This window comes from Acyrthosiphon pisum, chromosome A3, assembly GCF_005508785.2.
Source record: "Acyrthosiphon pisum isolate AL4f chromosome A3, pea_aphid_22Mar2018_4r6ur, whole genome shotgun sequence".
Taxonomy (NCBI): Eukaryota; Metazoa; Arthropoda; class Insecta; order Hemiptera; family Aphididae; genus Acyrthosiphon; species Acyrthosiphon pisum.
In genome coordinates this window covers 1732950-1759181 of record NC_042496.1, presented here as the reverse complement: position 1 = coordinate 1759181, position 26232 = coordinate 1732950, and the positions used below count along the sequence as shown (strand labels likewise).

At 31.3% G+C, this 26232-nt stretch overlaps 1 protein-coding gene across 2 annotated transcripts in view; it reads right to left on the bottom strand.

The window, feature by feature from the left end:
* Nucleotides 1–1465: 1465 nt before the first annotated feature.
* The window catches only part of LOC100164469 (lachesin-like), a 235666-nt gene continuing 210899 nt past the window's right edge, over nucleotides 1466–26232 (bottom strand). For both annotated transcript variants that reach the window (XM_001943368.5, XM_008187244.3), the window contains exons 7-8: nucleotides 10923–11071; nucleotides 1466–2603 (exon numbers count right to left, since the gene is read on the bottom strand). In XM_001943368.5, coding sequence (XP_001943403.2) covers nucleotides 2473–2603; nucleotides 10923–11071 — 280 coding nt within the window. In that variant the 3' untranslated portion in view covers nucleotides 1466–2472. The remainder of the gene's footprint in view (nucleotides 2604–10922; nucleotides 11072–26232) is intronic.

Sequence of the window (26232 nt, the reverse complement as noted above, 5' to 3'; positions counted from 1 at the left end):
GAGAGGCCCACATTTTATACGAAGTCATATTATGGTCTTCAGCGTTTGAGACTGAGTAAGAGAGTAAGAGACTCCTTATGTTTTGAGAGTTATCGAGTAGTTGAATTTCTGCCGGATAGATGTGTTGATCCAGCCTTACATTGTATTTGCGGGAAAATTTTGAAATCTCGTCCTGAACGGAGCCCTCTTAATTCTACGTTTTTTATTTATAATATGACAGATTTTGATGATAAGTAAAAAAGATCTCTCTCAGTACCATAATTATGATAAATACGTTCAATAGGAAGGTACATCATTTTAGGATAGCATTTCTTGACTATTCACACGTTTATAATATCTGACCTATACGATTTGAGAATTTAATATTTTACCTACTTAAATTATTATTATTTTAAGCTTTTTAGATTTAAACTATTGTGTTATTTATTTTAGATCTATATTTTTTACGGAAACGGGAAGCTGTGATTCGTTTGGGTCGTGTAGAGACATTTTGATGTTTTGTTGTTTTTTATGCGCATTAAGCAGTGTATTAGTGTGACAGCCACTAACAAGTAAATCATCATTAGTGTGAGTGGATAAATTCGGAGCCTGCCACGGTAGACACTCGCACGTGACGGCCATGACATAAAAACTAATTTCCAACATAGTACCTATATTGAGGTATCTGTTATTACGTCTACCTACTTGAAATAAATTTCCCCACATTTTTGATTTTATTGCCGACAATTCTAAGACAATTTAATATGAACAAAAATAATTTGAAATTTTAGAATTGTAACCAGGTCAACTTGGTAGAATGCAGGTGGAATGTGTCTGCTGCATCAATAATTGAAGCCGGCCAATAGTGATGTACGTACATTTTCATATTATATCGTTCGGTCGAATCGTTGGTATTTTAGCTATTTTCTGTCTTTTATTTTAGTAAAGATAACAATATTCAAATAATTACAACTAATTACAAATTATAATTATTCAAAGAACTTTAAACGAAATAAAAAAAACAAAAGACGCTGGAATGTCGATATCAAGAATTTAGACTTTCGTATAGGTATTTAAAATTCGAAATTAACCACAACGATATTTATTATAATGCTGAGCGTATTTAATATAGTATTCTATATTTAATTTCTATTAAATATTGGAGGCTAGCACGCCTATTATTAGTGTAGCATGTCACAAAATTGATACCAGAGGGACTCGATAGACTGCGTCGCACCACAGGGCAACGTTTCACTAAATTTTCTCCTGAAACGTTTCATTTTTATAATATTTTTGTCTCGCAGAGATTTTCCGCAATCGTGTTTCACCCTTATTATGTATTACCTAAACGTCCCATTATATTTAACTGTTCATTCGTCTAAGTTTTGGGACTACAGTGTTCATAAGTGGTTCAAGTAAGAACCTTTAGCTGTTCTTATTAATTTAGTCGGGTTTTTGGAAAATAGAATAAAAAAAATTATTAAAATAAATATAAATGTATATTTTATTTTTTAATCATAAATACATCATGGGTTATATAATCGGAACTTGTAATTTTGAATATACAATATTTATATAATTACATAATTTAACAACATAGTCGTCACTATCGCCTTCAATGAAGTAACAACTAACAACTGAAACAATGTTGGGTAAAATTTCAAGTATTTGAAACATTTGTTTTATTAAACTTAATTTGCTAAATGTAACATGCATAAATACAGTGTTCCAAAAGCTTGGAATAATAATAATTTCCATAGTTTTGTTAATATTTACAATTTATTAAATTAGAATATTTCAATAATATAGTCACGTTTTCACGAAACGTAATGTAGGAAAATTGACCGTCGGCCAACGTCAGAATAGTTCAATAGTGTATACATTAATAATAATAATAATAATATGCATTATAACAAAGAAACAAATCGACGGCAGCGGCGTTGAAAACGATTTTTTTTTACAAAAGTCCATCGTGACCGGTGCAACCGTTCAAACGCACCTGTTCCCGAAACAAAGGCTGACACCGTGGTAAGTACAAGTACAACAATATGTCAATGTATATATATAAATGATATAATGTACCCATACCGAAACGTTATTCTTAGTCAATGATAATAGTGATAAAAGTTGTCGACGAACGATTTGTGTGTACGGCTGTTGTCGGGGGGGGGGGGCGGCCGTCTGTATCCGCAGTATACACGTATAGGTAGGTCCATTAAAAACATACAAAACAATCATCATTTTAATAACGGAAATAATAAAAAAATTAATTTAAGTCTCCCTATAATACGTCGCGAAACACGAAATGTTATGTTATTGGCAAATATTATACACAACGAGTACGATCACAGTAGACATCCAGTCTGTTGATGAGCGAATACCTAAATTGGTGAGTAGATATTCATTTATACAAAAAAAAAAAAAGTTATTTTAATCGATTTAAAAATATCTGATTAGTTAATTTTATTTTTCGATGTCGTCGTCACGAGATGTTCAACCGATGGCTTTGGCCCAGACCGCGGTCAACGCGGCCACCGTAACTATGTGCATGTGCTTTGGACATGCTGACGATCTGGCCACCTTGTTCTTGGAGCTCTTTCCAATCGGTATGTCGCCCTGAAGCTCTGGAAAAAAGAAAACCACGACATTTGAAATAATTGCAGTGCAAGCGTAAAAAAAAATTCCTTAAAACTAATAGAAAAACCGATAATTCTATAATTTCGTACACCCGAAAGAGGGGAGGTCGCGGGGACGGACGATAATTTTAAATTTTGCGTATTTAAACGCAGTGGCTATAAATCCTACAAAAACCAATGCTGTGATCATTGTACGCATCACGTTATAACATAATGTAGCGACGTCGTTTCTAATTTTCGAGTACGTCGGTTAATGCGATGGTAATTATTAAAGGGGACGAGTCGTTGATGCATTGTGGTGAATGTCCGTAGTACTATTGTATACCGCGGTATATTCAAAAGCTCGTTATGTTCGACGGTATCGCGAGGCTTGTACGCGAACCTTTAAAATGTGTATATAGGTACAATTAATAATAATAATAATAATAATATTATAATACACAGCGACAACCACGGTCTGCGCGAATCCACCATGGGCATAGGCGCAAATTGTGGGGGGGACTTGGGGGCGCTGAGCCCCCCAAAAACCTAAGAAATACAGTTTTAATATGCTACATTGCAATAGTCTGCTTGCCTTTAATGTATATTCAGCCCCCCCAAAGCCAAAAGTTGAAATTGCGCCTATGTGTACCTATAATAATATACATTCCTATACGTAAACAGACACGATTTGATGGTATTATAATATATTATTATATATCCGACGAAGAAGAAGAAGATTTCTGGCGGCGTCGACCCGTGCGGAAAGAAAAACGAACGTCAATCGCGTTCAACAATCTTCCTATGTGTGTCTAAAACCGTTTTAACTTATCTTCGATATATCTCGAGACGTGACGGCCCCGACTACACACCTAGCCGTACAATACGTAAATGCGAATCCGTTCGAGTGTGGAATGTAATTCATATTCATATTCTTTCCCGTGGCAACGCGTTAAACGCTCTCCGTATGTAACGTGTATATCTTATAATAATAACAATACTATGACGATATATATAGGTATTATAAATGCCACCAAGGCGGAGGTTATTTTTTTTATCCTGAATCGGCGGCATCAGTTGTCGTATCATGGCTGGTGGGTACCTACCACTTCGCGGGTTTCGGGTTTTGGTTTTTGGTTTTTTTTTTTCGTAACGATGTTGTTTAGTAATATTAATACAGAATAACTCGCAGTCTTGTTTTTGCGCGCTGCAGCACAGTCGTGGTAATAATGCAGTCGATCTCATATTATAGGTATTATGTGCAATACTTGAATATAACAAAAATACCTGAAGCCATGGGGCTTACAATGTCGTAATAATATTGTACACGTTAAAATACGAGTCTTATATGGGAAATCTTTTACGCCCTGCAGGATGTATTATACGCTTTTGGATCAAAGGGGTCAGGTGCCTCGCCTATAATCTTTATCATCATTCGGCGTTTAAAAAAAATAATAATAAATAAATTAGAATATATACCCGAAAATAATATTATACATATTATGTAACCGCACACAATGATTTCAACAATTTCGTGTGACAAAATGGATAAAAAGAAGATGGTTGAAATACGCGATCCCCACCATTTTTGTCAAACGACATTCGGAAGACCCTGCAATGGTTATGACGCATACTTTAGTTTTAAATATAAGGCACAATAAAATAAAATATTATAATTTTTTATTATTGCCAATAGATGTATCAGTGCTGACACAGTATGATTTTCTGCAAACTAGTTCACTTAAAACAAAAAACAATGTTGGAATTTTAGCTGCTCTTTTGAATGTGTTCACATATTATTCGATTGACGATCATTCGAATAATTAATACTTAAGGTCAGAAGCTGATAATATAAATATAAGCTCTGAGAGACCCACAATTTAGACATAAACTTATTTTGGGCGTGTTCTAGAATTTCGTGGGGGAGGGATGGGTCCAGTACAATTTCATAAGTCAGAGAGTGATCCACACCCCAAGAGTTATTAAACCAACAGATTTGTCCATGTTCCATGTTCCGTGTTCCATGTCTATTAAGTTATATTTGCTTTTAATTCCCTAATTAATCCACTACTGCATTACAGTGGAAAAAACACAGTATAGGGTAACTACGGTGATTGGTGGGGGATGCCCCCTAGCCCCCCCCCCCCCCTCCCTTGGATTCGCCACTGCTATTACACTATCATCATAGGCGTATGTTTTTCGCAGGTCATGATGTATCACAAGATAATAAACTCGCCACCCGGTGGGGATAAGCAGTTCGACGCACAAATCTAAAATTTTTATTACCTTGTTGTGAGTACAGAAAACAATAGAATATTAATAACTAATCAAAGATATGAAAGTTATCATATGAAAGGAATCTCAATATTATAAACTGACGTCACATTTCCACGTGTTCCACTGAAATGTTGCGGGTCATGCATGTCCGTTCACGATAGGTATATGACCATAGATACGCTTATGACACCACATACACTTATATAGCAATACACGACGTTCCTTGCGAACGTAAATATTCGAGATTTCAATCGCCAATTACCGGGAGACTACTGTTCATCGATGGACAACGGTGCTACTCGTATAATATTCTTCAGGTGTTGTGATGATGATGATGATAATAATAAAAATAATAATAACAATCATCCGGAAGGGAAATTTATCTAACAAGTTGCAGTGGAGAAGCCGTTCAACGGGTATAGTATATGCAGCTTAGTGTGTGTGTGGGTGGCAAGTTTTACGGCGGCATTTTCTCTCGTTCTTGTCGTTTTTTCTCTCTCCGAAATGAGGTATCGTGAAACAAATGGCGTCGGAATATAAAAACAGAAAAACCTCGGAATAACAACCCTTTTTAGAGGGTTACTGCTCGTTTATAACTCTGGACGTGGCCGGTCCCCGTACACACGCACGCAATGATATTATGTGATGTTGCACAGCGACAGACTATGCGCCATCGCGATTTTTATGAAGTACCGCAGAGTTATTTCACGCCCTCTCCTATAGCGAGTTTATTTTTCTCGAGGCCGTAAACTGATTTCATTTGGTCGTAATTCGCTCTGTCGAGAATCTAACGCAGTAAAATATCACTTTTATTTATCTTTGTACGTTTTGAATATTCAAATTGTGTTCTATAACATAAAAATTGGTATACCTAACCCAAACCGACCTATATATAAACGCATGGTAATAATATGTCATATACTATTTTATATAGTGACTGTAAAACAAATTGTTAAATGTACAAGCGGCGCATTAGCATAAAATATCAGAAATTGTCTGGCGCGAAGAAACCACGAAATGCTTCCCAAATTTGGGGACCACCTATAGCTACATAATAATATGCAAATACAACATCAAATTTAGAAACATCATTTCTTTCCTATATATAATGTACACTGCAATTTGAGTTCCCTAACCTCGGTAAGGAGACCATATGGCTTGTATGGGTATTTTTTAAAAATAATTATTTCTATGAACGACTGTGATCTCGGATTTTGGACGTCTTATCCTGTGCAAAAGACAAATAAAGCTTGATATTTTTTTTTATTAATATTTCAGATAACATTGTATGCATTCTTGATTTTATATTCAATTTTTATTCAGTTAATAGTTTTTACATTTTTTAGTTCGTATTTTATTATAAAACAAACTTTCTAAATATGGATAAAAATATCTAAATATTTTAGTAAGTGTAACAATTATTATTAAGATTATTAAAATTAACTCTGTGTTTTTGATTTCCCGCTATTCATTGAACTATAGAATATATAAGGTACACACCTTGCGATTTTACTGGCATACCTATTCAAAAATTGATTTAATCTCAACTGAATTTCTTGATCTTTTTGGCAGCTGGCGTGAATATGTAATCTATATTGTGGTCGATATCATAATTTGTCATAGATTTACCTGATAATGTTATTATAATTTAAATAACCAATGGTTAAAAAATTTATTTTGGCGGTGGGTTACCCCAGTGCCCCCTGGCTACGGAATTAGCTGCTATTATAACAATGGTAGTATTTTCAATTGTTCGATATAAACGAATTTTTAACGAACGATAATAATAAAATATACCTTTCCTATATAATAATAATAATAATGATAAAATAACAATATTTTATAGAGACGGTTTTTAATTTTGCGAAATTATCTAAACTCTGACACTAAAATGTTTCACTCGTCAAGTTGTCATTAAATCCACATTTATTATCTTGGTTGGTTTGAACCAAACACTATTTTTGTCTTTTGAATTATTAAACTGCTGGTCGATGAAACAATTAATTGTATTGTATCAACCAATGTCAGTCGAATATTACTGAAATAATTTTTGTTAATATTACAATAATTTTTCTTTCCGCACAGTCTCGTAAAAAGGAAATTCCCTTAGGAGTATACGAACAGTTATTCTTACCCAAAAATTACATCAGGCTGTTGTTATAATTCAAAGGGGCATTGGTATCAATAACGCGGTGCAGCTGAAAACACACCAGTAGAATTTTAATGAATTTTCTACGCAACATGTTTTCTAACTAACCTATATTTTATGCTCGGTTCCCAAAGACGTATCGAATTATTTGTGTACTTATTAAATGAAACTACTGTTTATGAAATTGGTTTTAATTTGGAAAAGGCCAAAGGGTACTTAACTGAAATAAATTCTCGAAAAATTTTGTAAACGCATCGTTCAGCTATATTATTGTGCCGAATAATATTTTAACGCATCGAATCGACAAAACTATGCTGAATAGCGGTACAGACGACATCCTACAGGTGGAATTGATTAGAAAACGATTTCATATTATGTATGACAGTTTCAGAAGATTAATATTAAATTATAGTCGTTTCGGAACGTAATTCGATATTACGCGTTCGCCTTTTAATGAATTATTACATTTTCGTGTCGTGGTGATGCATGCTGACACTTGTTAAACTGTAACGGTCATGATAATACTATAATGGTATATTTACGAGGTATAGTATACTATTGTAGTTTATTTTGTAAACAGTACATAGCCTACTGTTATATAATGCGCCGTGTCATTACAACAGTAACGCGTAGTGTAGCCTGGTATTTAATTAGTGCGTTCAAAAGTATAAAAGTGTAATTATTTTATTTTAATGTTTTGTAGCTATGTTAAGTATTGTACCAACAATAATTTAATTTCAGTTAGTTACCAGTTAGGCGTATATAATAATATAATAATCAACATGTGTCGCAGGTAATGCTCGAAGAATTGTGCGCTCTTATACTCGACGACAGTTGTATGAGTGTCGATCTGGCGCACGATTGGGTAATAATTTCAAATGGGCCTCAGCGCCTCTAGGCCCTAAACTTAAAAAAACCTACCTAACCTAAACTAGCCTAATCTTTTGAAAAAATTAATTAATTTTTGTTTGAAAAGTTATTTATTACTATTTAGTAGGTATTTAATATTTTTTTTTAAAAATAATTATAAAAAATAAACCTATAATCATCCACATTTTTTTTCTTGCAATTGTACATATAAAATTAATGTAATATTCCTGCTTATTGTAAAAAAAAAATGTAATAAACATAAATAACATAAATTAAATAAACTATGAAATGTTATTAAAATACTTAGTCGTTATTTTCAATTCATTGCTGGAAGATCTTAACATATCAATAATTTCATCTTTGTTTAAAAATTGAATGATTCTAACATTTTCCCATTTAGCTATGCGCCCCTAACATTAAAAAATATTCAAGGGCCCCACCGATTACCTAGTATCTGGGGGGGGGGGGACAGACCGACACTGACAGTATGGTACGGTTATAAAAATTACGATACCTGCATAATTAATATTGTATTATGATGTTCTATTATTTACACTTTACAGTTTGGGCGAATAGTTTATATCGTAATCAGACAATTATTTGACTGATAAAACGTACGAAGTAATAACTGATAAAACGTGTATGACTTCAGTCAAGATGATAATATTGTAGTAGCTGTATTTATAGTACACGAAATTCTGAAATTATTTATTAGTAGTAAGGATTTTTTAAAAAATATTTTAGCTTCACAAATCACTTTATGTACCTTTTTACAATTAATTATTTTTCTTTTTTTACATATTGCTTTATATAATAATATGATAGAACTTATAATAATGTATCAGATAAAGAGAATTGAAAAAAAAAATGATTAAAAAAAAATACGATGGTAGTATTCATAATTTTTAGTCATAGAAGATTATCTTTAAAAATTAAATCGTAAATGATGCAGACATTTTCTCATTAAAAAAAAAAAAAAACAATTTTGTACGTCCTTATACTCCTATCTATGATACAAGATGTGTCGATAATTATAAAATAAAGTCGAATGTATTAACATTTTTCATTAAGTGAAAAGTGCTACTCAGCTACTGTTAACGTGCTTAGGAGGTGGCTTCACAAAACCATAAAAGTAATAATAATTTAAAAAAATTACTTGTTTCCGTATTAAATACGAATTCAGAGACAAATTAAATTAAAATAATTTAAGAGTCCACCATTTAGTTTGTTAATGTAATTATATTAAATGTATAATAATAGTCATCAATATTTATACCTTAAATAATTATATTTAAATTCACAGATGCATACATTTTTCGGCGTAGCGTAGAAACGTGAAGAAACGTAACGATAAGTTCGTTTTGGATGTGGTTCAAAAAACATTTCCTGGAGATTTTAATATTTTTTTAGGTTGTACAATCTTTTTTTTTTGGACATTGGGTCAACCATAATATTCCTAACTTGGTCAATGTAGAAAAAGATAATTATTAAAATGAATCAAATTAAATTATTTTTGTTGTTCTAAACATTTTAGGAAATCACTAGGGAGTAGGGATCAGTAGAGTTTTATTAAAATTTAAAATTTAAAAATGTATTTTGTCTATTTCAGTTTATTTTACTCTTATGTAAATGTCATAATAAAAGTATATATTTTTAAAGAAATAAAGTTTGATGAAACATTAAAATATTAAAATACTGTGAAATTATTTTTGACCAAATTAATGTATAAAAATAAAACTAGGTACCTCTAATATTTTATTTTTTGCTAATAATAATTTTGCTTATGGTGCGTAAATGATATTGAAGTTACAGCCAACTTAACTGTTTAGCACTATAATGTGGTGCCTACTTAAAACGAGTACTGTCTTTTAGAATGATATTATTCTTAAATCTATATTTCGTCTGTCGTTTTATATAATTTTTATAAATTTCTTTATATGATTAATGCGATATGGAATTGTGGTGTTTAATTAAAAATCGGTCGCGCGGTGGTGAAAAATTTCCTAGGCATCATACAAATAAATGCTCACATAACTGTCCCAAAATAAAATACTTGTTTTATGTCATATCTATGCAGGGCTTTATATTATTCATCAAACTCTATCAGACATTATAAAATATAGTTGAATAGCTGCAGCGTGCTTTTTTCAGCCATAAAAATCGTTTATTGTGTGATTGGAATAAATTTACCCCATGGGCCACGTGACTACACATTATTTTATTTTATTTTTATATAATACTTAGTAGGAAGGTACCTATGTGTTTTGTAAATCAACATAAGTGTCACTGGTGGGGGGAAAAGTGGCTTCCTTAATCATGTAAATTCCCAGATAAAATATTTTTATTGTGCTTTATATTATATTTATGTGCTTATGGATAAAAAATGATATGTGTAATGAATGACGATGGTTTGTATTTAATTAAATAATAATAATAATAGGTCTGTATAGTTTATTATTTTTTTTAATTACCTAAAAATAAAATAATTTATGTATACAATTATGATAAACTGGATTACATGAATTATGGTCCTGCAGAGTACGTTTTTCTGTTTTCTCAGAATTATTATGATAAAATAATTGCATGCTTTGTTTTTTTTTGTTTGGTTTTTAATTTTATTATTTTTTGTGGATTATAAATTCTCTGATCGTGTATTTTTTTTTTTTAGTCGTCTTTAAAAAATATAAATTGTTGATGGATATTATTTATGAAAATTGAAATTTACTGTTGAAATGACAAAAGAAAAAAAAACGATTGCTCATAATTATTTTTCACAATTTAGATAATCTGTAAGTAATTAAAAAATATGAAACGTGGAGCAATATTAACGACTGATGTTTAAAACGGCTAATATTTGACTTTTTCTTTTTAAAGTTTATGTATAAATACAATAATATTCTATTATTTAGTTACTAAATTTTAGTATGTCGTTATAATCATATGTGCATTATTATTTACCAGTTCAGAAAAATAACCATATAACACTTATATAAACTATTAAAATACACAATTCTGTGACCGTGTCAACTTACCATACACCCTTAGAGTGCCTTCAGAGTTTCCAATGGAGTTAGTTGATATGCAATTGTAGGTTCCTACATCTGTTTGGTCGAACATCTTGATAACAATATAGTAGGCGGCCTTGTAGCCGGATATTGTTTCCCGAAGGATGTGCTTGGGCCTGTGGACAAAAAAAATTTCAATTTAAAGTCAATCATATTATTAAACAGTGACACGAGACGTTCAGTACGCCTAAAACTTCTCTAGTTATTATAACATAGTAAAATTACAAGCAAATTAAAATAGAACGACAATTTTTGTTGTTTCAAGCATAATGATACAATAGTTAATATTTTTATAGAAGGTACCTGCTATGTAATATTCGTATACCATATGATTGTGAACTAAACTACGAAATTTGTTGTATTAACGTTTATCGGTACCTACTATCACCCATTATACGTAAACCTATAATCTAGGGCAAAGAACAAATACAAAATATTCCTAATCATATATTATATTATTTATATTACAACGAGATTGTTTTTTTTTTTAAAGAAGAAGGCGTAGTTAGCTATCTAAAAAATCAATATGAAACGCGATGTTTTAAAATGTTGAGAAAATTAAATGTGGAGTGCGAGTTTACCTTAACCATAGTTTGCTCTTAAAGATTAATTAAAAATAAAAAATGCAACTACTTTTGAAATTTTATTTTTTATGTTTCTATGTTTTCTAGATTGATTGTTTATGAAAGGTCGGAGAACTTAAAAAGAGGGCAAAAAATACAATTTATGAATATTAAACCCCCACTCGTTCAATAAGCGTATATGCAACTTCAAAGGAATACATTTTAAATGCATCAGCAGGTAAACGTCCAACAATAATAGTCTTAACCATATTATATTGTATTTGCTATTTTAAAGTATGTAGGTACTTATTTTAAGTGTACCAATATAATTTTATTCTTATATAAGTAGCTTAGATTATTATTAAATAAAGATTAACAAAAAAATATGCTCGCCAAATTTTTATTTATTCTAATAAGTAATATCACTGTTTATTAATAATTAATGTACAATTAATGTACCTTAGGTAATAATAATAAAAAAAAAATCACAATTTATTTTTTTGAAAGAATGGTTTCAATAATTTTTTTTTTGATTTTGAATTTATTATAAAATAAATCAATCGTTATTTAAAGAAAAACTGAAAAATATAACTGAAAAAAATGTGTCAATTCTGAATATGATTCTAATATGGAGTTCTTAATTCCGAACAATCGTAAAAAGGATTTAAGCAGTTCTCCAACTACCTTATTACGCCGTAAGTTTTGTTATAACTTCTACGACAAATTGCGCACACATTTAGAGGCTAATAAATAGCCATAAATTTATCCAATAATGTACAAACATTTTATTACATGTTCCAATACCTTTACTTAGGATTTGATTTATTTCCAATGATTGTACTTTATGAAAAAAAGTAAAAATACTACTCCATAACTTTACGTGGTCATTTTTTTTTTTATCAATTCTACCGAATGATATATACGAAGACATTTAAAATCCACCAGTTATTTTTATTTTGATGTATTTTTTGCGACAAGAACTTAGGGGCACTATAGAAAATCAATTGAAGTACCGAACTGCCATAAATAAGTCATCTAAAAATGTCCTTTCTTACCTTTTTTTTTAAACGGATTACAGGAACGAATTTTAAGTACAATAACCATCATGTAGGTTGTACGTGAACAATTCAATGAAATATTATTTTCAAAACACAATTCTATAAATAAAAATTGTTTGATCATTATATTATTAATATTATGTTTTTAAGGTACCCATATTAATTGAACAAATATTAAATAGTTAGCAGTTGTTATTTAAAAAAGCAAGTCTTATTTCTTTTAGTTTTAACCCATTTAAAATGTTGAATTTTGAAATTATAACATTCAATTATATAATTCTATTTTAGTTACTGGAGTTCCGGTAACTTCGCGCACGGGATAATGAAGCATTGATAATTTATTAACATTTTTTTACATAAGCCTACTGTAGGTAGATACGTAATTTTTGGTGCAAGTATATATTATACTATAGTATGTATAGGTATACCTATTGCTTATTTTTTGTTTTCTAAATAATTATCTTACAAAACTTATGTTGATTTTTGTCTTTGAATACTTTTTTTTGGGTAGATTGAGTCATGAAAAAGTTTGTTTTAGCGATCAGAAATTTATCGTGAATGGTATTTAGTAAAAGGAATTTTTCGTTTTCCTAATGGTTCAGAAATGTAAAACTACTCCAACAACTGTCAAAGAATGTTAGCAACCACGGACTTTTGATAGCACTTTGGTAACAGTTGTTTTTCGGCCATGACTAATTCATTATTGCTTTTAAAATAAATATAAAAACTACACCTCAGTCCAGCGTGTCGACTTCTGAGGCAAGCGAAGGGACACGAATGAGCTTACTGCTTAACATTAAGTTACTAGTATGTAACTAATTTTACTGCTTAACACTAGGTTTCTGTGTCTTGTACGCATGTCATATGGTTAAATTCAGTATGGTTATATAAAGTATGAAGACGTCACTAGTATAAAATAGATTCAATGTACAGCACTCGTAGCCCAATCTCAAAAAATCCATCCTGTACAGACGATGGCGTGTTTAATGCTGTTTACTATACTCTCTCGAAATGTATTAAAGTTCAGACTGATGACATTTTCAGAGATTGTCACAAACGCTGCAGTAACACCAATTATTACAGTCAATAATGGGCATACAATTTACCTGTACAATTTATTACTTTTATATTTGCTTTGTATGTATTTCAATTTTTTAATCAGGTATGAGATAATACACGTAAATGACACGTGTCTGGATTTTTAACATTCGCAAAACAAAATTGCGCCGTCAGACCAAAGAAAAAACAAATTGCTTTTGGCGTATGAAGCGCTTTCAAAATTAAAAAGTATAATTGGAAGCGTTATTAAGTTACGACTTTTTTTTCCCGGTACAAATTTCGTATGACATAACTTATTTCGGGGTGTTCCGTAATAATTCATTTTTATTCGGTTACGACCTCGAAGTTTACCCTATACACACGCGTGCCATTGATATTAATATGTTAGCGGGCATAACCGAATTTAAATTTGGAAAGAGGGCAATCGCCATTTATTATATCGTGCACTATACCTGTCCTCCACGCGTCAGTTACACACTGAGAGTGTGGATATAATCATATAATATGTACGTGTACGAGGGTTATTAGTTTATTACTTATTTAAAGTGTAAAAAGCAGTGTTTCGATTGTGTTAATTATTATTATTATTACCATTGTGTTATTCAAAAGCAGCTCGATGACGGATGATATTCATTCTGTCTAAAATTTTTCATGGTCCGATCGCACATTTCCATCCAAAGTACCTTTAAATCTGAAAACGCTCTGAGGGTGGACGGGGTTGTATTACGATTAGAACTATCTAGGCATCACGGACCTACTAAATACTTTGGAATTACTGTTTTGTGCACGTTACCGTGACGTTAACTTGGTTCAAATGCGGAGTTAACACTAAGTGTTTTATATTTTTCCCCCCAAAAACCAAAAAGGCCTGGGAAGTAAGATTACAGGTGTGCATTGGATCAGTTACGATTCTGTTCTTTTTTTATACTTTATCTAATTGAAAAAAATTGTTTTAAATTTTTTGTGCTTTTTGCGAATTAAACGAAAATGAAAAGTGAACTAAAGTAAGTATACAAACATTTAAAACCTACAAACATTGATAGAAATATATTATTGTACATGGACAGTGTAAACATATTTGAAAACACACGATGCTAATTTATTTTTGTTTTTTAAATTTGTTCTATGGAAAAAATTTTATACTACCATTACCACAGTAATACGCTAAAAATAATTATTAAGGTTTAATTTTTCGAGATTAACGTCAAAATTCAATTAATCTAATTCAATATTGATAATCTCGAAGAAAAGCTACATTTTTAAAGTTAATTTTTATACAATATAGCGATCTTAGAACTGCACAATTTAGTTGCGGTTTACTGTTTTAAAATGTTATTTTATCATGAGGAGTTTTTACCAGACTTTTTTAACTGCTATTTTATTTGAACTTATTTTAAGTACGGTATAATTGATTGAGTGTATGAGTTGAATTTTTAAAAATCCAATAACCACAATATATTTTATTACTTACACTTCATAAATACACCGATATTAAAGAGTTTATCCCAGTAATTTGACGTTAAGTGGGTATTTATAAGATATAGCTATTTATTTTGAAATAGAAATTATCGTTGGCCCGGTTGTACCTACAAACAGTATACCATAAAAGTTGAGGTTAATTTGTGAAAGGAGTATACTTAGCTGTAAGTTTTTAATCTTTCATTATGAAGAGGTCGATTTTAATAATATAAATAAATACCTATGGGTACCTATTGGATACAATGACCTGTATTTAAGTTCTCAGTTATTACTTATACTTATTAAGTTATTTCAGAATGCACAAGTTTTCAAAATTCTGACATCCAAAAGTCATGAATAGACGTCCTATCCAGTTTTAAATATAGCTTATATAAATGTTACCTAGTCTTATGTTTATGAAAATAGTCGTTGCTCGTTTTTTTTATGATTTGTAAAAAAAATTATGTTTGCAACTAAAATTGAAATACTTTATAATAACCGTTTTTTGCAAGTATTTTTTCATTTACCAAGCATTTATACAAACATACTTCACGATATCTTTATAATTAAAAATGTTAATATTTACAATAAAAACGTAAGGATAGGTACCAGCTTTAGAAATAAAAATATGAAAATGAAACATTATATTATGTAAAAAAACCATTTAGATATGTAGGTTTTATAAACATAAAAAATGAGTTAGATTTATATGATAAAACCAAGATAATTACTGAAGCAAGCTTAATATCACTTATTTACTGTGATTAAAAATTCGATAAATAGTATTTTAGATTACTCTTTTGTTACATGCTTAAGTAATCAGAGCCATCACATGTTGAAAATTGGACTCTAACTCGTATACACAGTGATAGTATTATAAATGTTCACCACCTTTGCAGCTATGTTGGTAGATAACCGTTTAATCGGCACGATAAGCGAATTGGTAGGATTATTTAGTGTATTGATGGAATTAATGGTTCAATAAATAAACACAGATTATACTTGTATATTATTTGGTATTTTTTGTGCTGGTATTATTATATTTTATTATTTATTTCCTGGTTTGAAAAACGTTAATTCTATACTATAATCCCCGAGGTTTACAATAACAGTCATTTTTATGTTTATTTAATGAAAATAAATAACTACAAATTAAGTGCGCATTTGTTTTTCACGGCCTGGACAATCCGGTATATGATTATACTAAAAAAATCACGACGATAATTAAAACCAAAACCAGATACACGCACTCACACAAAAGATCGCTCGTACCCGGTAATGTTTATCGTAGGGCTGGTGGAGGGGTGGTGTAATGGCAGCCATCACTTATGTAGATAATGACTGAGATGCGAGTGCACTGGGCACATATATTATTTAATTGTTCATATACGAATTCTGAGGACACTCGTCATCGTTGTGCTCTAGTCGTCTGTTCGGCCAAATATATAAACTCCTACACGAATAACATTTTCCCCTGAAAGTCAAAGATACTGTAATGTCCTACACGGAAATTTTTATCTGAAAAAAATAGGCTAATATCCTGCACTCCGGCATTTTATTTGAATACATGATTTTGGAATTGAAAAGCTCAAAAAGCTAAGGATTATAACTTGAAAATTATAAATATAAAAATATGTTTTTATATGTTCAAATATAAACGCTTGAAAAGAACGTGTTTATACGCTATGTATTATGACAGGGCTATGATGATTCTCAAACACAAGGTGAAACTTAAACTGTCTCTTACTTTCTGCCAAAAAAATAAAACGTTTTTCGCACGTGTTCACTTCGATACTTGCCTTACAAAATGTATTAATTTTTAATGTTGGATCAGCGATAGTATGGTATCGAATATTGTCGAATATCGATAAAACATGATAATCTCGTCCGTATATGTTTTTGTTTATATAGCTGAATTGATTTTCGTATAATATTTGTAATATGTATTAAAGTGTCGCAAGACACATATTTTATTTTTAAATGTTGAAAATACGAAGACATTTTTTTTTCTACTGATTTGTTTTTAACATTATTTTGATTTTTTTACCTATATAACCAAGTCATTTGGTTTTTAATAATTAATGATGTATGATAATTAAACAATTTAAATTGGATAAAATTATAAAATTTGATAGTTTATATAAGTGTCCTATGAGGACTCAACAGCGGTACGAGCGGTAACCACTTGTCCACATTTGTAAAAAAGAATTTGAATTTTTTGCAAAAATCTTTATTTTATTATTGTTTGTAGGAGTTAGCACTATAGTTTGTAGGAGTTAACAATGTGTCTATGTAGGAGATTACCTACATTAGTAGAATCTTACCATTTCCGGTCGAAAGGAATCATAATAATATTATGTTTCACCTAATGGTAGTTATAGCCCGTCATCTGTTTTGATACTGACGCGATGGCGATTGTCACTAATACATTATTAATATATTATTATTACTGTTTTTTTACTCGATCCGTTCATTTCGTTTTAATCGAAATGCCAACGGACACTAAGTAATAAATTCTATTGTTATTATTATAATAATACCGTTTTTATTTTATACGCTCCAGGCTTCAAAACAATAATCGAATTCCGATCGCATAATCTTCAAAAACGAAATACTAACATTATACATTTTTCAACCTTTAAATACATGCATATATTTGTAAATTTTTGATTTTTAGACATGGCTTGTACAGAAAAATGATCAATGTTGTATCAATCAAGATATAGGTACAGATAATTTTGAGTGAAAAACGTGCAATCGAAACAGAACTATGGAGTGCAAGGTTTTCACTCTTCAGAGAAAAATATTGTAAAATTGTATACTCTGATTAAGGTAAGGAGATGACCAGATTTTTGACGCGTTTTCGTTTGTTTCGGTCAGATCCCCGCCGCGCGTCACTGAAATTGCAAAACGAGTCGTCTGATTGGCTGACAAGTTTTTGGCAGCTACGTTTAACCATCTTTGTATATTATATCTTTTTAGTTTTGAACATGAAATGCGGTGTGTTCTCGGCGAATAAATAAACACCCCCTACACGTCACTGGTCGCATCTTCTTAACTTGGTCAAAGTATAATAATAATATTATTGGCTGGCGCTTCATATAGGCAATTTAGCTACATCGGTGTATCCAGCACGGCTAAATTCATGGACGTGAATATTTTTTAAAATATACCACACTGTTTAGCTGAAGACTACAAATATATTAAAACGAATAAAACACTTAAGGTTTTCAAGGACGCTCACAGAGGATTAGTCCGGTAGGTTAGGTTAGGTTTATGTGTCAATGATATGTTGACTATGTTCGTTAAACATTTTTACACACCGCCAATAATCAATAACATAGATAATAAATAATAATACAACATTGTTTTAATTATATGAGTCGAAATTTGAACACTGTTTTTTAAAGATGCTCTTAATAGGTTACTGAAGAAACGTCAATACAATTTACAGATAACATAAATAATAATAATAATAATAATAATAATAATAATAAAAATACTATTTTATTATAAATAGACGCCATCTGGTATGAATGTAATGCACTATACTACATTGTATATTATATTGGTTCTGAGTATTTAGGTTGTTATGAATTTTTTATCGTTGGACTTAGGGAAATTTTATAAGTAAAAAACGTTATAAAAAAAATACTATATTTTTGGTTAGATGGTTAGGTGGACGTTTTGTAAAATATTTTTAATCTTTCTGTAGTATGTAAAATAGTTTTATACAATTATATTATATCGAATATTTTGGTGAGCTTAAATAAAAATACTGAACAACTGTTAATTCAAATATGGCGATACGGAATACAGAATAACACATATAAACACATAATATTCACTTTTACGATCAAAGTTTTTTCATAATGCACAAATATTGAAACATAATATACAATACATTGCTTACAACCAATTCATACCAATCGTAGAGGAGATACGGCTTTTATAACCATTTATAAAAGCTTATCTAAAACAACAGCCGTTCGGTGTCTCATTGTCAAAACATAATTTCAAACCGTCCACGACGGTCCGCACCTCTATTTCTTACAGTTCGAATGAATGTCTGCTGTGTGTCCATATTTCAATTCACTGAGTTTGAATTCAAACATTCTGATTTGGTCGTAGGATTATTTATTTTGTATTATTAGAGAACCAAACTTGCTTGTTACTTTATTTCCCTATCGAACTAATGCCATCCATTCTTATTTCCAGGTTTTAAAATCTAAGTAGGTATTCTCTAGCGTAATAAAATTTAAATATCGTACTTATTGGTTATCATATTATAGTTCTTATATTTTAGTACCTATTGTTGTTTGGACTATAATTGGCTAGTTGGAATTGTATTATTATTATAGCACGTCATACATTAAGTTAATTTGGTTTAGATAGCAACAACTTATAATGATATTGAAGAAAAGTTACAACAATTGGTATTATTTTATATTTACCAACAATTAAGTAATTTGTGTGAATATCTAAATGCATTCGGTTGGAAATCGGTACCTTAACTGCAGGTCTCACGGTAGACGCGGATGTATTAATGTTCAGAGCATATTCTTAGAATATAATATATATTATAATAGAGTACCTACCTAAATATAGTCAAATACATATTTCCAGTATAAGTTAATTAATATTTAATCAGTTTGGTAACGGATACCTAAAATACATAAGGTTCTTTCGTTGGTTTCAAGGAAGTCTCGAGTGTACTTATATTTAAAGCATATCCTAAGAATATAATATTATATTGTATTATATAATTGAGTAATTATAGTCGGATACACAATCATAATGTATAGGTTACAAGATTTTAGTCATATTTACTTATTAGAGACACTAAACCAATATCATGTTTCAATTACTATCAGATTTCCGTTTGTCGATAAATGATAATAAAATATACAGATACTGACATAGGTATATAAACGGTGTCCAACCTACAAGGTGATTATTTTTATCACAAAACACTGATTATTTAAAAAATTTTTTTACATAGTTTCAAGTTGTTAAAAAACAACGTTTTTATTAAAAAATCATATTTTTTAATATTTTTTTAAGTTTCTTACATTTTGAATGACTACATAGAGTTTTAATTTCATATTTCAAATCAGAATATTTTTCTAGGTATTTTGATAAATAAAAATCGAATTTAAGACGAGTAGTTTATGAGTTATAACTATTAACTTATAAGTATTTAAAGCTTAGACAAGCGGACCCTGTATAGAGCACAGTTCCAAATATAATTTACTGACTAGTGTAGCACACCATAGTGTACGTATAATCCGACAAATTAAACCATTACAAGTCAAATTACATTTCGCATATCGTATACAGACAATCAAACCCGATCACATCAAGACATCTCTGCAATCACGATAATATCATACACAGCAGCAGTTACTATAAAAGAAAGCGCATTAAGAACACAATATATTATACGATATATCTACGTCACACACGTATGAATAAACTGTAGTAGAGTAATAATGCACACGGAGCCAAGGGACGATGTTTAGAGGAGCAAAAATAAATATGACGCACCTAATTCAGTATGAGCCATTTTTTACAAGTAAATAACATAAAAAATTTTTTATCGCTACGCTCGAAGACTCGATAACATTTTATAAATTTGACTTACGAAAAAAACTGTATGGTTAATCGTCTAGTCTAGCTGCACGTATTGTCTTGTACAATATAAATACACATACCAGATACAATGTATACGAATTAATACATAGAAATTGTATTAATTGGTATTTGTGATGAAATTATATGTACAATTCTATAGTTATAAATTGCAGTAACGAATAAGAAATATACTATATTTACATAGGTGCATTAAAATGGGTATCTAATTTCTCAGTTTTCCTACTCAACTGTTCTTCCATTTCGTTTTTGCTAATTATTCTTTTTATACTACGAACCACTTCTAATCGTTTTGATTTTAAGTTGGAATTGGACGTTTAGAACAAGAATATAATAATGGCGTCGTGGTCAAGACTGTGTTGACCTTGCAAGACGTAAGTTGTATTTTATAATACAATTGTTTAACAATATAGTGTAGCACGAGAACAACACGTCAAAATACTCAAGTACCCAAACACAACAGTTCTACACTAGTCTCTACACCGTCTAAACCAGACGATATCAATACTATAATATTATTATAATTATAATATAATCAATTCTGAAAGTTTAAACAATAATAAATATAATCGAACAATAAACTATACAGCGTAGTTGTAGTTAGTAGTATTATACACACACATTCAAGCCAAGAATAAGGAAATGAAACCACCAAACGATAGCAATGACCCCAAACCCTTAAACTTACGTGGTTGCTCGTAATCTATAGTCTATAACTTATCTTGTCACATAGGTTTTTATATATATATATAAATACACTAGCTGATACCACGCACTTCGTTGCCCGTAAAAATGACGATTTAAAAAAATAATTGTAATTGTCAAATTTCTTTTGGGTGTAACTCGCTGAAGTAAGTGTAACTCAGCCACCCTAGTAGGTCATCCGACTACGTCCGATCGAGGACAACGCCGATGGGCGGCTATAAGTGCAACTCAGCCACCTTAGTAGGCAATGTGCAAAAATTGGATTTGATGCATGCTTGCTGCCCGATTAATCAATGGTAACCATTACAATAATAAATACTAATTTTTACTAATTATTTCCCCTATAACCAATAGTAACCATTTATAAACAAAAATTCCCATCGTAAATCTCAAAATCCCTGTTTGAGCACCTCCCCGTGTTGGATCTACCTGGTCTAATTGGGAATTTAAATCATCCCGGGAATCACTCGAACACACACAAAAACATTTATATATATGTTTTAGATTGCAGCATCGAATAATGTGTACTACCAGCTGTGACATTTGAGGAATCTCTTTGAAAAGGATCACAACCACCGCGTGTAACGCCCTGTCTCTTATCATTACTATATCGAAATCCAGAATCAAACCAGTTTTAAATGCTATCCTCACATTATATCTAAATTATCCTTAAACTACTCCTTACTACAACCACAACTAGTCACCACCCAATGACTTTTTCCCCCGGTTTTCATTGTTTATTTCACTACGATTCGCTCGGAATTAAAATCAGTTAATTTTTTTTTTTTTTTAATTCAATCTAAAAATATTTCGTTTCAATTCCGAGTCATATAAAAGAGGAGATATTTTTGGAGCTTTCAGTACCGAAACCATGGTTTTATAACTTGTATTATGTTTGGAAATTACAATACGGCCTACAGGTATTAATAATGCTATTTTAGTTGGCCGGTTTTCCAATTGACACGTCGCGCATAGCTAAAAACTGTTGTGCATACAAAGATATCTAACCTGAGTGGATGGATACCGAACAGTCGTAAACAGCGTTCAAGTAGAGAACGGAGAACGTACCGGGGCGCACGTACTCGCGGCAAAGTGAAAAATATTGGATATTGCACTTTTGGAGTGGGAAACAGAGACGGAATGGGAAACGAGAGGAGATTTATCGAAAATGAAGTAAGCGAATGGGAAAAAAAAAAATAAAATGTTATATTAACACGGTTAATAATTATTCACGTCGCGAGTGCCCAAACAAAGTCGATCCATCAACCGCCCCGGTCGAGAAACGTGTTACCCCACACCAGGGCAGGGGGATACCCGGCCTGTATATCCGTCCGTTCGTCAGCTACGCGCGAGAAAAGCCACCGCAAACGCCACTCTCCGCCAGCGGGCGACCAAACTGGGTTGTTGGGTGGGGTGGAGGAGAGCAGACACTTGGCGTGTTGTCGTTGTTGTCACCACTATATATATAAGCCACGGTTGCAGACTTTCAATTACTCGTCGGGAATAAAAGGAGAACGAACGAGAGCTGCTCGCACAGTGCACACGTTAGCCACGGAAGACGAGGAAGGGCGAGCTCAAAACTTTCGTCCGGCCATTAATCACGCGACAGATTAGTCAAAAACTTCTGCGCTCATCGTCGCCACTGCCACCGCCACTGTCTGATGATGGTTTTTCAAGAGGACGGCGGCGGCGGTGGGTGTCGCGCGTGTGTGCGTGGTCGTTGCGGAGAGTATAAAAACGATATCTTTTATATTATGTATGTATAGACGACTTTTCGCGACGGGAAAAGGTCACCCTCGCCTCCTATACCCCACACGGCGTATACGTGAAAATCCTGCAACTCTGGAAAGGAGCGAGCTACAACGTCGTCGGCGGCCGGTGGATAAGGGTGAGAAATTAGGGACAAATGTATAATTAATGACTTTGGAACCAAACCGAAAGAGGTTGTTTGTTTTAATTTTTTGTTTTTCGTATTTTATTATATAACGTCTACAACCCACTCCCCGAATTCTCCTTCAAAGGTTTTATTTCTTTGGGGGTTTTTTTTCGGCACTATACCAGTAGGTGTGATTATTCCTCGGATAATCGTGTTCTCCTAGCTTCTTAAAAACACCACCCGCCGCCTCCATAACTGCTTTCATACAAACTCGACTCTCATTAATCGTCTTATGTGTGTTTAATGATGCCGCCCCCGCAGAGGAAAATGTACACTTGCGCGCTGCATAAAAGGCGTGCCACTGCAGTCACTTTTCTTGTGTGGTTAGGTAATTATTATTATTATATTTATCGGCTTCCCTGTACGCATAAAATCGAGTATTAACGCTATACAGTAAATGTATAAAATATATTTAAAATTATGTGTACGTGTCTCCGATTTGCATTAGTCGTGTACACTAATTAATGCGGTGGACAATGTTTTGAGATTTCTCACAATTATTTGAATTTTAGAATTTGAAGTGATACAAATAACAAGTGATGTGAAACGTAACTTTGTAAGAAATGAAGCTGTAAAAAGTTTAATTTCATATTTTTTTGTGAACGATTTTTGGGCAGAAGGATTTTTTAAATAGTTTTCTTGATCGACATGCACTTGAGTTATGAATGTATAGTGAAATTAAATCATTGTAGTCCTGAACCCGATTTCATACAAACGATGCGAAGTTGTCGCGTGTTTTATAATAATACCACCATGCACGTGCTTTCTATTATAATTTTTCACTGATTAGCTCTTTCTCTCACTTAAATATTTCTGTACGTATGCGCAGCCAAGGGTCGTAAATATTCATTTTTGATGGGCTTCAAACTTCCACGAGTCCCATTATTTTTCCAAGAAACCTTATTTAACTTTAAGAAAAAACGTGTAATACCTATATTTTTGTAAGTTAATTAAAGATATTTTTTCATACTCACAAAATTCGACGTTTTTCTAACAGTTACAAAAAATTAATGTGATTATGACATTATGACGTATTAAATTGTGTACGCACGAAGTCTATTACTTCTACAATGTATAGATGTTTTTGGTTTTTAAAAATGCCAGGCAGATTGGTTTGGTTAAGTTGATTTTAATTTGATTTTTGTGCGCGATAAATCTTATTTCAAATATTGTTTCAGCTAATATACTTAAAAATCATATAAAAAACAGATTTAATATGGTTATTCTTGCAACTTATATCTTCTGTGAACTGTGTTATTATAATTTATTATCTATGTTTAAAAATATGCTAAAAATATTTGTAAAATAATAAAAGAAAACAACGTAAGGTCAAGCTCATTTACTTTTATTTGTTGTTTTTAATTATTTTGTAATATTATGAATTATTATTTATTTAACTAGTGTTCCGACTAAAAATCAAAGGGTTTTCGAGTAGCAATTGAACTCGTACTTTTGAAAAATAAATTTTTTTAGACTTGTTGTTTTAAAATTTGACAATCTATTTTATTTTATTTGAAGTATTTCTATACCTTATTATACATTTGTTTTTACATTAATAATATTATACTTTAACACCATAAGATGAATTTGTAACGTACCTATTCATTTTAAATGTTGTACACAAATTAAATTATTTAAAGTAGACGTAAAATGTTTAATGCAAATTCATATAAAACATTGCATGGACGTGGAACTTTTTGTGTGGTTGTGCGAATTTGATAACGTTCAATTATAGAGGCTATTCAGAAAGTAATAAACAATAGTCGAAGGGCGTACATATTATGTGGACTAAAATATTATATAATAGTTAATTTTTTCAGATTTATTTTGTTTGCACTATGCAGTACTTATACTATATAGTATATTTTTCACTCTGAATTGTTTTCAGCAGATTATGTCTATTGTCTTTTGATGATTTAATTATAACCTCAGTTTAAACTGCAGTTCAGAGACCCGAGCCAAAGCATTGTTATTGTCTATGGGTTTTTTTTTTAACCCATGTAGGATTATTTTCACTGTCATTTTAACAAGCGTTATACTCGTAAATCCGGATTTGTACGCCTCTTTCTTCGCGTTAACTGGGACATTTGTATGCGGTGTGAAGTTGTCACCACTTCCAATTGTCGACGTCTGCTGTGTTGTTATTCCACATAAATCCGTTTACACGTTTTATTATCGTGACGTCTAATACTATGAACGCACGCTTGACGTGACTGGATTACGCGATGAACTACCCGTAACGTCAGAATCGAATATTATTATTATTATTATTATTATTGCACCAATTGTTTGAATCGTCGAATCGATAAAAGCGAAATGACGGTGCATCCGGTTTTTAAATTTCTAATTTTATCCAATACGAAATAGGCGAACTACCGGCAAATTTTTATTCGGACAATTCCGTGAAAAACAGTCGACATTCATTATATAGGTACCTAGTCGTTTTGATTGGTTTTTGACGGCTGTTGTTTAGTCAAATCGTGTATCAAAAAAAAATGTCGTCGATGTTATTTTATTCAAACCTCATGTTGTTTAGAATTTAATATATATTTTTTTATATCGAGAATCTATAATGTGTTTTACAGGGTGTAAAGCAGAATTCTTTCTTTTATATCTTTCTCGGGAAAATAGATATAAAATGTTTTTTTCCATCTGACTTCTCACATTCCACTGTCCATTCATGCATATTGTACTAAAGGCTTATACATATACACACTTATTCTCTTCAACACGTTACCTATCTCATGTTTAGCACTAGAACATTTTAGAATTAAATTCTCTCCTCCAAGTTACAGTGCATACATTTTTGTGTGGAAAGATCTGCATAAAATAATAAAAACGGTATT